General features: G+C 28.8%; 1 protein-coding gene across 2 annotated transcripts in view; it reads right to left on the bottom strand.

The window, feature by feature from the left end:
• Positions 1–16,951, bottom strand: part of LOC107443056 (cell adhesion molecule Dscam1) — a 207,621-nt gene that overhangs the window by 109,527 nt on the left and 81,143 nt on the right. For both annotated transcript variants that reach the window (XR_001583949.3, XM_016056799.3), the window contains exons 3-5: positions 10,426–10,587; positions 5,951–6,100; positions 3,761–3,878 (exon numbers count right to left, since the gene is read on the bottom strand). Coding sequence is in view for 1 of the 2 variants with exons in the window: in XM_016056799.3 (XP_015912285.1) it covers positions 3,761–3,878; positions 5,951–6,100; positions 10,426–10,587 (430 nt within the window). In the remaining variant the exon portion in view is untranslated. The remainder of the gene's footprint in view (positions 1–3,760; positions 3,879–5,950; positions 6,101–10,425; positions 10,588–16,951) is intronic.

Genomic DNA, 16,951 nt, shown 5'->3' with positions numbered 1-16,951 from the left:
AAACTTTTTACTACATTACTTACATTTTTAAACTACATTTCAACAAAAAATTAGAAAAAAAATTTAATTCAACAAAAATCTGGAAAACTAATTTCAGATTCAAAATCCCCACACACAAATTAGTCTAGATTGAATGTATATATAAATGCAACAAAAAACTTGTCCCGCATTGTTATGTGAACTTAAAAAAAAAAGAATATGTTTGAAAGCTTCTCGCAATGAAATATAATTCTAAACGTAGTCGTGCATAATATATAACTCTTACATAAATCCTTTTATAACCTGACTTTTGGAGCAGTTAAAACAATGTGTTAAAGCTTATTCAAATTTATTAAAACACAAAAAATATTAATATTTTCTTTCTTTAACTTCTGAGTAATGTAATAGTTCCTATAACAATTCAATAAAATACAGTACTTCAATAAATTATTCAAAGCCCAATGTATAAAATATTAGTTTTAAAAGCTGATTAGTAAACTTTATACATCGATCAAAACAAAGCAATTAAAAGTCAAAACTGGGACATTCTTAACTTAGATTTTAAACAATTTATATCTGGTTTCTAGAGCATATAAGGTTGTACCTCAAATATATGTACCGCGTTTTCTTACTGATGCATAACTTTAATCAACATTGAATAGCATACGCAAAAGCTTTAAAAGATGAATCAGAGAAGCCTTATTGAAACTATGGCGTCAAGTCCTAAAGTGCACTTTGTAATTTAAACTGCAACGCTTTGTTGGAAGTGTGTCGATCGGAATTCTAATAGAGCACATATACGTGATTGAGACCTTCAATTTGAATGAATCCTCCGTGGCGCATGCACATCACGTATCCGTAATCAATCTTCTAGTCACTTTACAGAGATGGACTGTTATTACCAATTAATATATCCATCCTCACTGGGAATGCCCATTAGATAAAGTTAAGTAACTAGTGAAACTTTGTTTCATCTAGCTTAAAAGATATTTTTTTAATTAAATAAGTAGACATTTTATTTCTTAGAATTCCGATAAATTAAATTTTAAAAAAATGAAGCGAGAAATATTTTTTTACCTTTCTCTATTTCTCCCTTCTTTTACTATTTTTTAAATCACGCACTGAAAAATACGGTATAAAGTTTAGGTTCACTACCCGTAAAATCCATTTTATCGTAAGAAACTATTTCATCTTAAAATCAATTTTTATGGTTAAATATTACATTGAATTCTTATAATAATATTTATTTAATTAGAGTGATTCAGTGATTTTACCAAAAATATTACTATAAAAATTATAGCAAGTAAGTATTTTTTATTTAATATGTTCCAATAAAAATGAATTTTAGGGTAAAAAGTACTGGCATCCTGAGTATCAGTACCTTTTATCGTAATTTGATACGGGATTTCTAACAGTGCACGTATTTCAGTAAATTTATGAACGGTTATGCTATCATATTTTGTCACATTAATTGTCTTATGCATTTTGTTACAAATCAATTTTTGTGGATTCTTAAGAGACAAACAAACTTCTATCTAAATTATTTTCTACAATATTTATACACTCTTTTAAAAATCATACAAACTGGTTTAAATATGCTATTTAAATGCTTAAAATGGAATGCTATTGGCTTCATAGGTGCACTAAATATTTCACTGAATCATAACATCAAAACTGGTGGCAACTTCTTTAAAACTAAGTGTTGTTCAACTAATTATTTCATTACAGCAATACCCCCAAAAATAGTTCCTGGTAATGGAAAGCACATAGAATGTTATTTTACAAAAGTAGCCTCCACCAATCGCCATGTTTGTTATACAGTAACACTAAATTCATACTTTCAGTAAGATATGATACACGAAGGAACCAGTCAAATTATTTTTACTAGACATTATAAAGTATGAATTCGTAATTTAGGTTGCGTGCATAAATTGATTTTTAAAGCAGAATGAGTATGTAAATAAAATATATGGGTAGCAGAGAAAATATTTAGATGAATTTTAACTAGGCTTAACAGAGCAGGTACTGATATAAATTATACGTTATAAAACTATTTAGACAGCTTACAGTTTAAGACGGTTAAAAAGTTTTAATACAGTTAAAATTAAAATCTAAGAAATCTTATTACAGAACTAAAAACATACATGCTACTCAAAATATACATAAATTTAACGCCGAACTTCAGTTTCTTCGTATGTAAAGCAACATTGAAGAAATTCGCGAACGTTCTCTAATTCATTGTCGACAGTAAATGATGACAGACGAAATCAAAACGTGATAACGTTGGAGAATGTGATATGCAAAAACAAAATAGTCAATGTTTAGAGAAAAGGCGAGTATACTTGGTGTAAAAAAATTGCATTCTGAGTGTTTAAAATATTCATACACCCTTTAAAATTTATATGAAAGCTCGATTTGGTGTTAAAAAAAGTGTTCCTTTGCATAATTTTCAGAGATGTTCAACAACAAATTCGGAGAGATATTAAATAACTGCTTTTTAAGCAGATAAGTACTTTTAATTTGCAAACAAGCTGTGTGACTTCTTTTTGTAAAAAAAAGAAAAAAACTCTCTGAAATAACTATTTATTTTATTAAGGTTTGTGAGAGCTGCGAGAAGACTTTGTACAACCAGTCAGTGCTGTGACTTGAACCTGGGTCACCTATTTGGGAGCAGAGGGCTCTCTCCTTGGAGCTACCGAAGTTGCAGTTTTCCATGCGAAAAAAATTCTTAAACTGTATTCATCTGAAAGTCTTATTGAAATAATATTGAATTGTAAGAACATTTAAGACTATAGAGTGACCCAGCCCTATAATATTTTTTGGTAACTTAGCTCACTAAAAATATACATAAGGAAACATAGTAATCCTACTGAGCATTTTGACAATTAACTCGATTCGCAGTTTTACTTATACTATGTTTAAAACCGTAAAATAATTCCAGAAAGTGGAAAGTAATTTTAAAATTATTTGAAAAAAAATAAATTTAATGCAGGGTAAGAAAAAATGAACGGCGAAACTGGTATTTGAACAATTTAATCAATTTTTATGCATTTTTCTTTAAACTGTTTTTTTTTTCTGTTAAAAATATTATTTTTTTTTTCTTGTGGACTACACGATTATTTTTTTACTTGTATAATTAAAAATAATACTATTTCCAGTAACTTTCATGTTACAAGATATTGTGATATGAGGAATATTATATATCTAATTAGAATTTTTTGATTAGTGGAACTTCAAAACAAAATAGTAAGGTTATTCAATCATGATACATTCTTTTTTTAAAAAAAGGATAATAAAATCATCAACATGGCAAAATCAATTACTATAGGCTCAAAATTCATCCATATAAGAAAACATATAATAAGAAGGAATCGTTTTTATAAAGGAATATCCATCCAGATTATGTTTAACATTATACATCTGGCAAGGCATGCAATTTTCGAAAATTGAATTTCACAAACATATGAATATTCATTACAGTTCTTTTTTTCGCACATAAATAGTTTAACAACTTATTTTGCCGGAGGATTTCCTGAAATAATATCAAAAAAGAAAAACATTTACGTTAGAATGGTTCGATCGTAAAGGCGTAGTACAATCTTCAATACGCCAATTTCAAGAGCAACTTTATTTCAGTTGAAACAATTTTTACTCGCATGCCTTCTCTTCTGTTATGAAGAAATAGCCCTTCGTATTTCCGAACGGCCACAAATCTGTTCAATAATTCACTGGATGAAAGTGATAAAATAAGAACTTATATCGAAAAATTACGTTCACTTACGAATATCTTGGTACGGGATACCCTTGGGCTGCGCAGGGAAGCTCTACTGTATGGCCTACTTCAGTTTCTATTTTGGGCTGACTGTGTGTTATTCTCGGTGAAACGCTGCTCCGAGCATCTGGAAAAAATATCAAAATAATTTAGCTTTATATGACGACAGATGGTAAAATATAAAATAATGCGAAATGGAGGAGTAAATAGTGTTTTTAAAGTAAGCACAGATGATCGTATTTTTAAAAGTATTTGTGCAGATATTTTTTTTTTTGGTGTTAAAATGTTTAGATTTCTTTTCTTTTATATACTGATGTGTATATATTATTAATTTTATATATTCTAATTTGTTTCCAGAGATCAATAAAATTTTCAGAACATGCTTCGAAACTCATAACGAGTTTGGAGAATTATTTTTCACATTTCAAGTACTTTTGAACTTGTGAAAAAAGTATCACAAACCAAAGCGTCATTACCATTGTCACATGTCAATTTGACCAGAAATGTCACCAGAAACCAATGCATTCTAAGAAAATGGTTACTTGATGAGTATTATAAATTCACGCAGGAAAAATTAACCAATGCATTCTAAGAAAATGGTTACTTGATGAGTATTATAAATTCACGCAGGAAAAATTAACCAATGTATTCTAAGAAAATGGTTACTTGATGAGTATTATAAATTCGCGTAGGAAAAATTAACCAATGTATTCTAAGAAAATGGTTACTTGATGAGTATTATAAATTTACTTAGGAAAAATTAGCCAATGTATTCTAAGAAAATGGTTACTTGATGAGTATTATAAATTCACGTAGGAAAAATTAACCAATGTATTCTAAGAAAATGGTTACTTGATGAGTATTATAAATTCTCGTAGGAAAAATTATTGTACAATATAAAGAATTTTTCCTGCGTGAATTTATAATACTCATCAAGTAACAATTTTCTTAGAATGCATTGGTTTACGGTAATACATGTTTTGCAATTAGTTCATATTTAGTTGAAAATTACGCAGCTATGGTTTTACTAGCTTGATGAAGATTGTATTGCAGCAACGAGTCAATTTTTTTAGTCCATAAAGTATGTATTAAAACTTTTGATTGTCACATTTTTCCCTTATTACGACTATATTAGTTTCGTATCGACATATTCTCCAAGCCATAGAATTCTTCCCCAGTCTTCATCTTTCTCTAAATACATAATTCAATTAAATGATATTTTACCTCAATTTCCAAAGCCAAACTGAAATTCAATCCGAATTTATCTGATTTACATTCGATATACAGGATAAATTTATATGGTAATTAACACTGCAAGCGATGTTCCTGGATTGTTTTACGGTGTTCCTAAAATAAAACACAGGATAAAAAATTTCTACGTAATTTTACTACTGCTCGTTATAAAGGCAAATATATTGTTTTTGATCAAAGTTGTGAGCTTATATAACGAATGAACTGCGTAATCAGTTTCAGGGGCTGGCACGCCATGGCAAACAGAAAATCCTAAGTTAAAAATAAAATACTAATTATATGGATATCCTAAGTTAAAAATGAAACTAAAAAATCTCTTACGGTGATGATCTGGCTAAATACGTGTACCAGTGAAAATAGATAAGCTACGGAAGAGAAAGATTTGTCAGTTTCTAAATAAGGAAAGTATTTTAAATGGGTGATTTTTGACTGAATAAGTTGTAACAAATGTACAAATTCTGAAAAATGGTACTTTCCAAGCTAGAAACTATTTCTTTGCATCGAAATTTAAATAATATTTTGCATGCGCGAAATGAAAATTTAATTTCGCATTTTACTACGCGTTAAACAAATTACTATAACTCAAAAAAGGTCCATTTTTGTTTAATTGTCAAATAATTGAATATGGAAGAATTTACCCCGACCTGCCCATAATTAGGGCATACGGGTAAATGTTTATTAAAACAAAAACAAAATCCAGAAAACAGTACAAACATAAAATACACATCAGACATGGCAACAGCCCATGAACATGGCGGGCGTAGAGCAGCTAAAATCATGTAAGGTGATAAACATATAAAACAGTTGAATAATTGAATAAAGAGTTTCAAAGATATGTGAAATAATTTATCTTCAGATTAATAAAACTCGTAAATTAAATTGAGTTTTTTTTAAATAAATAAAATCATGCTGAAATTTAAAATTAAGATAAAGTCTGGATTTATCTACCTGTGACGAAAAGTTTTCCGGCTGCTGAACTTGGAGCAACTTCTCCAGTAAGACGATTTCTGGTGACGCATCGATAACTTTTGAAGCCATCTTCAATATTTGCATTTCTAATATGTAGCTCGCCCGTTGGGAAAATGCTATATCTTCCACCTAGATGAAATAAACATAATATGCTTATATTATCAATCAATAATGCAAATTTTTATAATTATTCTCTATAATAATCATTTAATTTTTAAAATATTTTAACAAAAGTGATTTATCTCATGCTTATATTTACATAATTGGTAATTGTATTTTGTGATAAGAATGAAAATAGAATATTGCAAATCTAAGCTTGTTTTATGAAATTGAGAAATTTATCCCATATAAAATTGCTTTTTGTCAAATAATAATTGCATAAGAAAAGCAAATGGTGAGAGAAGTATAGGGGAAGACATGGAGTATGGTCAATTAAACATCGAAATCTTAAAATATTTTTTTTCTGAAGTGATCTAATTTGTTATAGTAAGTTGTTGTCCAAATATATATTATCTATAGAAATTCAGCAGAATGTTCGTATAAGCATATTTAAGTATGTATCATAAGCAAATTTGCAATTCTGAACCAATCCTTACCAAATTTGGCGTACAGTGCACCAAAAATGAACCCCCTTTCTAACTTTTGATCTAATGATCGAATCTTCAAGTTCTAGTACTCAATTATGATGGTTTAAGGGGGTGGACTCGAATAAGTTAAGTGCAGACGATATTTCAAGTTACGAAATCAGATAGAAAGACGAAACTACTGCAAAAAACTGGCTTTCTATTTTCTGGTGGCAATAAATTCAGTGATCAAATCAACGAAGTTGAAGAAGATTGGGAAGTCGATCGTAGTCATGACGAATGGTAAATATCGCTAATAAAATAGCTGATGATGACGTATATGATGATAATGAAGATGATGATGAAAAAGTTCATTCGAAAGAGTTGGAAGCTCAAGAAACTATTCGTAATTATTTGCAGTTTACTTCAGCTACTGAAACTCTCTTTTCTTATTTGTATGAATTTGAAAAAAAACTGTTTTTCAAATTCGTAGGAAAAACAAAAACAATCACCTAATATGGATTTTTTTTTGTCAGAAAAAAATGTCATTTGGTTTGTTACAATTTCGTTTCTTTGAACAGTTATATTAAATGCCATTATAAATATTAACTTTTAATGTTTAGAAATTTTTTTATCCATGCTCTGATTGCAATTTTTGGTATGCTTCAGCATTTTAATATGCTTTTCACTTATGCTCCTCTTTCACTTACGTGCTTTTTTCTGTTGGTCCGATAGGCCAACACGTAAGTTGCAGATCACTTGATTATTGAATCTCATCATTTAGCTATTTTGCAAGTGTAAGAAAATGCTTTGGTTATTATTTTATATTATCCTAATAATATTTTTTATGGATGTGGAAAATATAAGATAAAAAGAATATATTAACTTCCTTTTTGTGCTAACAAGTATATGTGGTGCTAAACCAAAAAATTTTATTTATTGGCATATTTTAAAAATGTGAAAAATGAAATTTTTTTGGAGTAATTTTACTGCCTACGAGTCAAAACGGCTATGGACGAATCAAAACTTCGGGTTCTGATGATCTGTAAGATTGGCAATTACTGTTCTGCATTTCATATATTTATCTGATATTGCAAAAATTAATAAATAAATGAACAAAAAACTGCAGGTGTATTCTGGAACTAGATTTGAGGTTGAGATACGTGGCGGATAGGAAACGGAAGCATAATGATCTATTGAACATTTTCAAATTAACGTTTTTAAATTATTAAAGCATATTAAATGTGTTTTTGCTTGTTACATGTTGCCTGTTACAATCAATATTTTCATTTGACATGTCTGTAACTTTAATTTGTTATATTTGTATCAAAAGAAGCCTCTTATAGCAATCAGAAATAGAAAATAAAACATTTCATATTACGCCATTATTATTATTAAGATATCAAATAAAATACTAATCGAGAATACATCTTAATAAAAAGTACAAATATTACATTTTAATTTATTTTCAAGAAAGTAAATTAGATTTTCGAAGAAAAATGAAGATACTTCATTTCTGTTAATGAGTAACTATTAGCTATAATTAGATTCATAACTATTTCTTTTTCGTAATTCTTAAAAAAAAAAATTGTATTCTCAAAGCATAATTTATAATGAAAAACAGATGTCTAGACATCCATGTCTAGAAATCTAATATTCATGAATTATATTAATTATCCAATTAAACCATTATTAAAAAAATATAACATAATTGTGTTATATAATTTTTTTTTACTAAATTAGATTTTAATCAGTTTTGTAAAAAACAAAAATGATTCGTAATTTAAATAAATATAAGTTAAATGCGAATCTTATGACTTTAAACTTTGAATAGCTAAATTCTTGTTAATGTTTCGTCCAGCAAAATATTATTTTTTTCCCGTGACTGTTTCATATCTAAAACATTAAGACAGTTTCTTATACTCAATTTGATTTCTTTACTTGTTATCTGTTTTTCATTAATATCAAGTACTCGCAAATGTGTATTGACCTAGTAAGATAATATCATTTTTATTTATTTTGCCATAGTTACGCTATTTCCAAGAAAAGTAATATTTGCTAAGGAAAACTTCAATTCTAGATCATAAAAATAATTAAACTAATGTAAATAATAAATTGTATAAATTTAAAATTCATTTTTTCACGCTGCTTAAAGAGTGAACGGGCCGATACTCATTCCATATAAAAAATCTGGTGTTTCGCCACTTCCAAATTATGTCAATTTTTAAATAGCTGTGCCACGGATTCCAATTATATATATGTAGGTAGGTATTTTATTTACGTCGCACAGTGGGCTATTAGAGACGGTCAGGGAAACATCCCTGAGGATGATCCGAAGACGTGCCATCACAATTTCGATCCTCTGCAGAGGATTCCACTTTAGGATCCCGACGACTTGCACGCGAATTCGAGTACTTTACTGTAGAAAAGTTTAACGAGGACCGATACTGCGCACCCTTGGCTCCTACATAGTCTGATCAAAGTGGTCAACCACCCGCTAACTGACCGCAGCTAGCGATGCTTGACTTTAGTGTTCTACTGGAAACAGTGTCTTTACTATCAGTCCACTGCGGGAAAATCAATATATATATATATATATATATATATATNTATATATATATATATATATATGAGTAAATGAAATTTCCAAGTTCATAAAATAATCCCTTAATTATGGGAGCAGAGTTGAACTAAAGGCAAATAATTCTTTATAATGGAAATTTCAAATGTTTGTAAAATAATATTATTCAAAGTTTAATTGCTCATTAAATTCAAACTAACAGAACAGGGAAGTAAGAAAACAGAACAGGGAGTGCGGGGAAGCTAAGATTTGACATTTAGTTTGAAAATCGTTAACTGTTGAACTTTGAGGGAAAACATACCATTTTTTTCGATCTGCAGCTCACTGAAATGCAAGTATGGAACTAAAATTTGGCATGCTACCCATTTTATTTATGAACTAAAAGCAATATTTGTTTCTAAATTCCAATTTATGAAAAATTTCAGGTTAATTTAAGTGTTTTTTGTGAAATTTGTTTTTGTCTTTTACTTTTATTAAGAAATATTTTCAAATTGTTGAATTTTTGCATAAAAATTATTTTTCCCTCACAAGATCTTTCTTTTCCTTATTAGTTCATGTTCGAATTGATTCAAAACAAAAGTTGCAGAAAATTGAGAGAGAGAGAGACAGAGAGAGAAATATTATAGTGCTCCCAGATATAAAGCTTAACATTCATATTGAATTTTTAAATAGTAAAAAATTCTTAAGCAGCTATAAAAAACGCCTGCTAATTGAATTGTAGTAAGTCTCACCAATGAGAAAAATGATTTCTCATTATTCCTTCTTACTGAATCACACAATCTGCTTTCCCAAGGCTTGTTTTTTTTTTTTTTTTTTTTTTTTTTTTTTTTTTTTTTTTTTTTGAAATACGAAAGATTCGAAAGATTACTTTTCAAATCTAGGTAATCGTCTATTTCATTACTATTAACATAGTACGAAAATGTTCTTACATCAAGTTATAAAAATTTATATATTTTGAAAATAAGGAATTCTGTGCTGTGAAATATATTGACGTTTTAGAGAAAAATTAACAATAATGAATGAGAAGCAGTGAGGGGGGGAGGACAAGTGGTGGCACCACCTAATTTGAAAAATATGATAAATAAATTTAATATATAATTATAAATTCAGAGCAGATAAACAGTCCTCACTAAAATGCATTAAATCATCAGTAATATTACCATAAATTAAAATATCCACAATATGAATATAGCGGACTTTTCAAAAGCAAAAATTATTCTTCAACTGAAATGAATAAAGTTTATAGCATAGATATAAATTTAGATGCTATGCAAACAATCGGTTTGTTTCATTAGAAAAATCAATCTTACCTTTATCAGGTGATGCAACAATTGTTCTTGAATCATCGCGTACCCATGAAGTAACAATAACATAGTCTTTCATGAAGCTTGGGATACTACATCTCATCACAGCTGTGTTTCCACTCACTGTATATTCATCAAATACTTGAATTTTGTAAGGCTGCTTGACCACTGGTAAAAAAGGGAAAATTGTTACAATTTAATCATCGTAAAGAATTGTATATATTCATTTACCATAGAAATATCATAATTATTCTGATTTCTAAAGTAAATTACATTTTTTATGCATATGTTACGATCAGTATGAATAATCGGTTTATTTTTCAAAGCAACTGCTCATTGATAATAATAATCGAATATGAAGGTTGAGCTAAGTTATGAGAGTTTATCCCGTTGAAGATTATCAGTATATTTCCTACGTTAATATTTTCTTACAAATTAGAAGTCATTGTCACTGAAAAGTGTGTAATTACTTTTTAATGGATGTACATCAGTGATTTGAGTGATTGTCATGCTAGAAGCAATCTAAATATTGAAAACTGAAAGCATATTGCTTAAGTAAAAATTAATCGAATTAAAGAAGGGAGATAGTTTTAGATATTTTTTTTAAAATAATTCTTACTCTAAAATTTACTCTTTACCCCTCTAATTTAAATTTTCGAAAACACTTTTTTAAGTTATAGTATTTAATGTATCATTTCATTTTCCTTAAATATGGCCTTATAATTTAATATCATATTTAGATTAGGCTTGAAATTTGATTACATTCAATTTTATACTATTTTTTAAACTAACTTTAGTTGGCCCAATATTGTAAATTGCAATGACTTTTAAAAATCTTGGCCTTTTAATAAAAAGAAAACTACATATTTACTCATGCTTTTTAAGACATTTTGTAAAGAAACTGTTGCATTGATCATGGCTTAGTAAATTTTATGCTCTATGATTCTTTCGAACTATATACAAATTTACTTTAAATAATTCTAAATAATTCTTAATATACAGTGTCAGTAAACAAAAATTGAAGTAACAATGTATCAGAGAAGCGCGTGTTTTCCAAAATATTAAACATTATTGTATTAAAAAACAAACACTTTCCCTGCGAAGGAAAATTTAAATAAATGCATTTTACGCAAAACAAATATGAAGAGAAGGGTAAGCTGGTGATAAATGTATGCTTCCTGTTCTTGTTTTTTATTTAATTCACCAATCACGTTTCGTAAATTCTTTTTCTTCCAAATCTCCCAAATACATCTGAATTTCAAAACACTTGTGTAAAGAATACTAATTCAGGATGAGTCTAATTTTGAGAAACAATATATATTTCCCGTGACTGTTTCATATCTAAAACATTAAGACAGTTTCTTATACTCAATTTGATTTCTTTACTTGTTNCCATGGGTGGCTTTCGTGGTATATATATATATATTCTTTAATGAAATAGAAACTAGAATCTTAGCCTCAAGCATTTTTTTCTTTCACAATGAACAGAACTGGCGTTGATGCAATTATTCTCAATTTTTTCGATGATGGATAAAGTAATGGCCTCGAATTTCAATTGTAATTGACAATAAAATATTTTTTTAAAATTACTAAACAAGTAATAAATGATATTTTGTTCTAAAATTTTTTGGTCTCTGAAAAAAAGAAGGAAAAAACGAAAATTCAAACAAATTTCATTTCTGAAACCTAAAGTTATTTCAAATTATTCGAAACACTGCTCTGTAGTTTCAGTGAAAGTTTCAGAAGGACCAACCAAATTTCTTGTTTTCTTAAATAAATGGTTTTTATTGTAACGTTTTCAATGCTAATTCTAACTCGATTTAAAAAATCAATTAAAAAATTTTTAAATTTTTTCATCATAAATCGATTATATTTTTCTTCATAAATATTATGAAGAAAAAAACAGAATTTTTAATAATCAAGTATTTTACCTTTCTAATACTTTCTTCCTTGCCATACCGATATTAATAAATCTCTATTGCATCAAAATTAAAACCTGTTTTTCTTATTTCTTAATTACAATGCAAAATGAAAGAAATTTATTATCATAATATTAACGTTTATCTAATTAGAAAGCTTCACACTAAAACCTAATACGTACGTGTATAAAAAACACGCAGACAGTTTTTTTCTTTCATATTTCTTTGTTTATTTTCCTCATTTGATTAAAGGAATTTATTTCAAAAAATCTCAAAAGCAGCAACAAGGTCTTTTGTTCATAATAAAACCTTATAGGAAGTAAATAAGACCGACTCGATTGTTCGAGAAATTTCCCACAATCCCAAAACTTGCGCACCAATTCCATTCTAATGTTTGCAGACAAAAACATCTAATTAAGGAAGCAAGTTTAAATGCAAAGAAACGCAATTAAGCCCGGATTTCTCAGTTTTCTCAGTTCTATTTCTCAAATAACAGCAGCGAACAGAGCAATTAAAAAGAGTCCCTAATTAGAGAGACAAATAAGTTTTTTATTCTTATTTTATTTGATTTGCTTTCGAAACAAATCAAGACATCTTACTATGAAGCGGATTGGTCGGTACATAACATAGAAGAACGTTATAAATTGCATTTGCTTCTTCTAAATCCTTTTGATAAAGTATTTTCTTTGGCGCATTATTTTGGTGGAAAAAAGAGAAAACGGAAGGAAGAGAATGATACGAGAAAAAGAAGAAAAAAACCTTTATGCAGCTCAAAATGATGAGGTAGCACTAAGTCTTTGTTCTTTTGAAAGACTTAGTCCCAATTATAATCAATTTGAAGGAAAACTCTTGCAATATGCCTCGTCTTATTTTGATGAAAATAATGAATTTGAAAGCAGGTTTATCATATACAGATTACGTTTTCACATGAAAATATTTTTTTTTCTATGATGCTTACATTTATTAAAGACTCATTTATGAACGCTAGCATAACTAAAATATTTTTTGGAAAGAATATATTTAAGTAAGAATTTTTTTTATATATTCTTGAGTTTTCCTTATTTTTTATATTTCAGTTTTTATTACAGCTTAACGAAATAAGTTCTAGTTTAAATTTTGCAAACTACAATTCATAATTTTAAAAATTAATCCAGGGTCATTTTCCAGCCTCATCTCCATTTAGACCTTAAATTTTTTCTATTTTACATTCGCTTCACGTTTTGGGTAAGGTCATTTAGAAAATAAAAAAGTAATATTTATTGAAATTAATTTTAGTAAACTTTAAAGGTAGAATAAATCTAACGTATTTCAGCAGAAAATTGATTAACTTAAGCATGATTATTATTGAGGTTTTTTTTATCGAATATCTAAGCGATTTTAATATTACATGACTTCTTGTTTAAAACTTCTTCTTCTTCTTCGTTTTGTTTTGATATTTTTCGCTGAAAAGAATAGCCCCAATGTTTCCTTTGGAAAATATTAAACTTTCTACTTAATATTAGTAAATATTTTTAATTTACTTTTCAATTTATTTAGCCTAGAAGAGTTTACTGAGCATTAAAAATATAAGATTTCCTACATTTTTCTAAACATTAAAACAAGTAATCATTTCAAAATTATTATATACAACTAATTACCATTTTTCTTGTTAAATACTACTTTGAGTTTATAAATAACGTTTATAATTTTTTTAGCTTGCTACATCAATAATATGGTTCAAATTAGCTGTAACATGAGGACTGTAACTATGATGACACAATACTACAGCTCACAAACTACGAAATATTCCGGATCAAATCACGTTAAAAAGTACCAGCACCCTGGGTGATGGTACTTTTTACCGTGAACTAGAATATCTGTTTTACAAGAATATCCGTAATACCGTTTGCCGGTTTCCTTAAACTTCATTTTCACATGAACATGCTCAGGAACAAAAAAAAACTGTTATACCGAATTTTCACTGTATTAATCATTGTTAAATCACTGAATAACTGTAATTAAATAAATATAACTGTAGTAATCACTTTGTTATATTTCACAGGGGAAGATTGATTTTATGAATAAGGCCATAGAACTGCCGTAAATTTATACCGTAATTTGATCCAGAAATGTTTACTGTGCCGAACGGAAACGAGACCTTAATTAAAGTAACAACAAGTTAGAACCACAATGTAGCTCAAGGTACAGTCAATACGATTCAGGGCAGAACAAATTTTCCTAAGTGTGTAGTTATGAAATTGTTTGCAAATATATATTTAAAATGTTAATAGGAAATAAAAAGTTTCAGAAGCTAGCTTTAAATTTTAATGCTTTAAATAATAATTATATGTTTACAGAACTATCCCTACAGTCATAATTTAGCTCATTCCGGAATTCCAGTTAACATGATTGCAGAAAAAATAAGAGGTATTTTTGAAATTATAAATGAAAATCATAATAACGGCATCGCAGCATGTTTTGAGAGCTAACTGAACAAAAATTAATGACAAAAAAGTCAGGCTCAGGGTTTTATAAAAAGCTTGAAAATACTATTAAAAGTCCATTTCAAGGCCTAAGTGGCTGATGGGACTGAGCATTCGCTTCCTATTGGGATCCTAGTTTTAAATCCAAGTAATTTCCAATTGATACAAATTCTGCTCCTGGCTCGCACTGACAACAGTACTCACAGAACGTATTCCCTATGGTAGACTGATAATGGGTTGAAATCCCCCTTCCTTCGGTCTAACCATGGGTGGCTTTCGTGGTTTTCATCTCCATCTAACGAATGCGAGCCGAATTCAATGCTAGTTGGTTCAATCAAAAAGTTCACCACTAAAGACAGTTTGTCTCAATGCGTGATAAAGGAGTTACTTTGTCTTTTTGGTCGGGCTCAAAATTACAAGGGTAGGGAGTTGAACATTAAAAATCGTAAAATCAGAATTTGGTCGGCTGTTCAACATCGGTCATATAAATCAAATAAATTTTATTTTTCAGATGTAATATAGTTTAATACCTGTTTACTCGTAAAATAAGTATTTCATTTAAAAATAGTATGAAAGAAATAAAGAATTTCTAAACATTGTCAAGACTCATTAATTTTCAATATAGCTTTTGATTTCCTTTCCACACATAAGGTTTGTTAACATACAATATCTGAAACAAGGATTTTTTGTATGCAGCTAGTAATCAGATAATAATATTTTTTAATTATCTGAAAACAGCAGTTATTTTTAATTTATTTTAAAAATATTTTTAGCTGGTTTTTAAATAAAAATAATAGTTACTCAGCCATTTCTATTACATTTTTAAGTTATTCAAAGTTAGTTTTCATTGCAAAACTTTTGCTGATTCCCAGATGATAAGACTGATAAAACACAACTCTCAAAAGTCATGTTTTGAAAATTTCACCTATCATAGGGTTACATCAGTAATACAATGTCAGTAATTAAACCACTCGCTTAATTTAGAAAGGAATTGATGGAGGGTGAACAGAAATGGGGCGGTCGAAAATTCTGAAAGCTTTCAGAATAAAATGGCCTGAAGATAAGAGGTTTCGGATTTTGAACCACAAAACGGTTCCATGTTCTGCGCATTACTCTTAGGCAGATGATGGGTTGGAAAAGGGGAAGACTAATGTGCGAACTTTGATGTGCAATCTTGATGTCTTCATAAGTGCGAATGATGAAATCTTTCGAATAACGGCAGCCATATTCTAAGGAACGATTTTGATAATGGACTTTAGCGGCATGGTAAAAGAATTCTTTCCAGGGTGATAAAATTCTTTTGGAATATTTTAAATAAGTTAAAGTTTCATTTTCGGAGAAAATGAGATTTGGAATTATAGTTCACATTTCAGTAAAGTTAGTAAATGTAATTAAAAGTTTAAAAGTTCGTCTTCAACTATGATTATCAAACTCAATTATGTATTAAGTAGAATTAATAAACCATTCTACTGTATGGTAAAGAATACAACAAAATTTAAAATTTGTTGGAAGTATTAAATATATATATATATATATACGTAAATATCAGGGGAGGGGGAGAGAAATTATAAATTCTAACAAAAAAAATTATTATAATCACAATAAAAGTGTAAAAAAATACATAAATATTTTAATGGAAAAAAATTTATAGGGTGTGGGGAGAGTGTTATCGACAACTTCAACCTTCATCTATGAAAAGATACCCCACTATAGAATTAAGTTAACATGTCTTATATACTAGTGAATTTGAATTATATTTTTGTAGAGGTAGATACACTACAGTACTCCCCCATCAGATTTATATCTGTGATAGAATTCGATGAATGGATACCACTAGTTGATTCATTGCTGTTTTGTGAAAAGCCAGGAGAGTTGTATTAAGATCACCGTCTTTTTGAGTGCTGATTATGAGAGCTGCATTAAGTTCACGGTCGTGGTCGCTTGTGTGTTGCTACCTCTAGCAGTCAATTGCATATGTTGTGTGTGATCGAGACTGAGTAACAACGGCGCAAGGTGGATAATGTTGCTGTCACAAGTAGTAAGTTAACTGTTTAGTATAGACCATCCATCGAAGGGGGAGTTTCTGTCAAGGTAGGCATGTTCACATCACGTCCGAAAGTCACCAATGAGGGGAGAGTAGATATCGACAAT

Source organism: Parasteatoda tepidariorum, chromosome 8, assembly GCF_043381705.1.
Source record: "Parasteatoda tepidariorum isolate YZ-2023 chromosome 8, CAS_Ptep_4.0, whole genome shotgun sequence".
Taxonomy (NCBI): Eukaryota; Metazoa; Arthropoda; class Arachnida; order Araneae; family Theridiidae; genus Parasteatoda; species Parasteatoda tepidariorum.
This window is presented reverse-complemented; position numbering and strand designations above follow the sequence as displayed.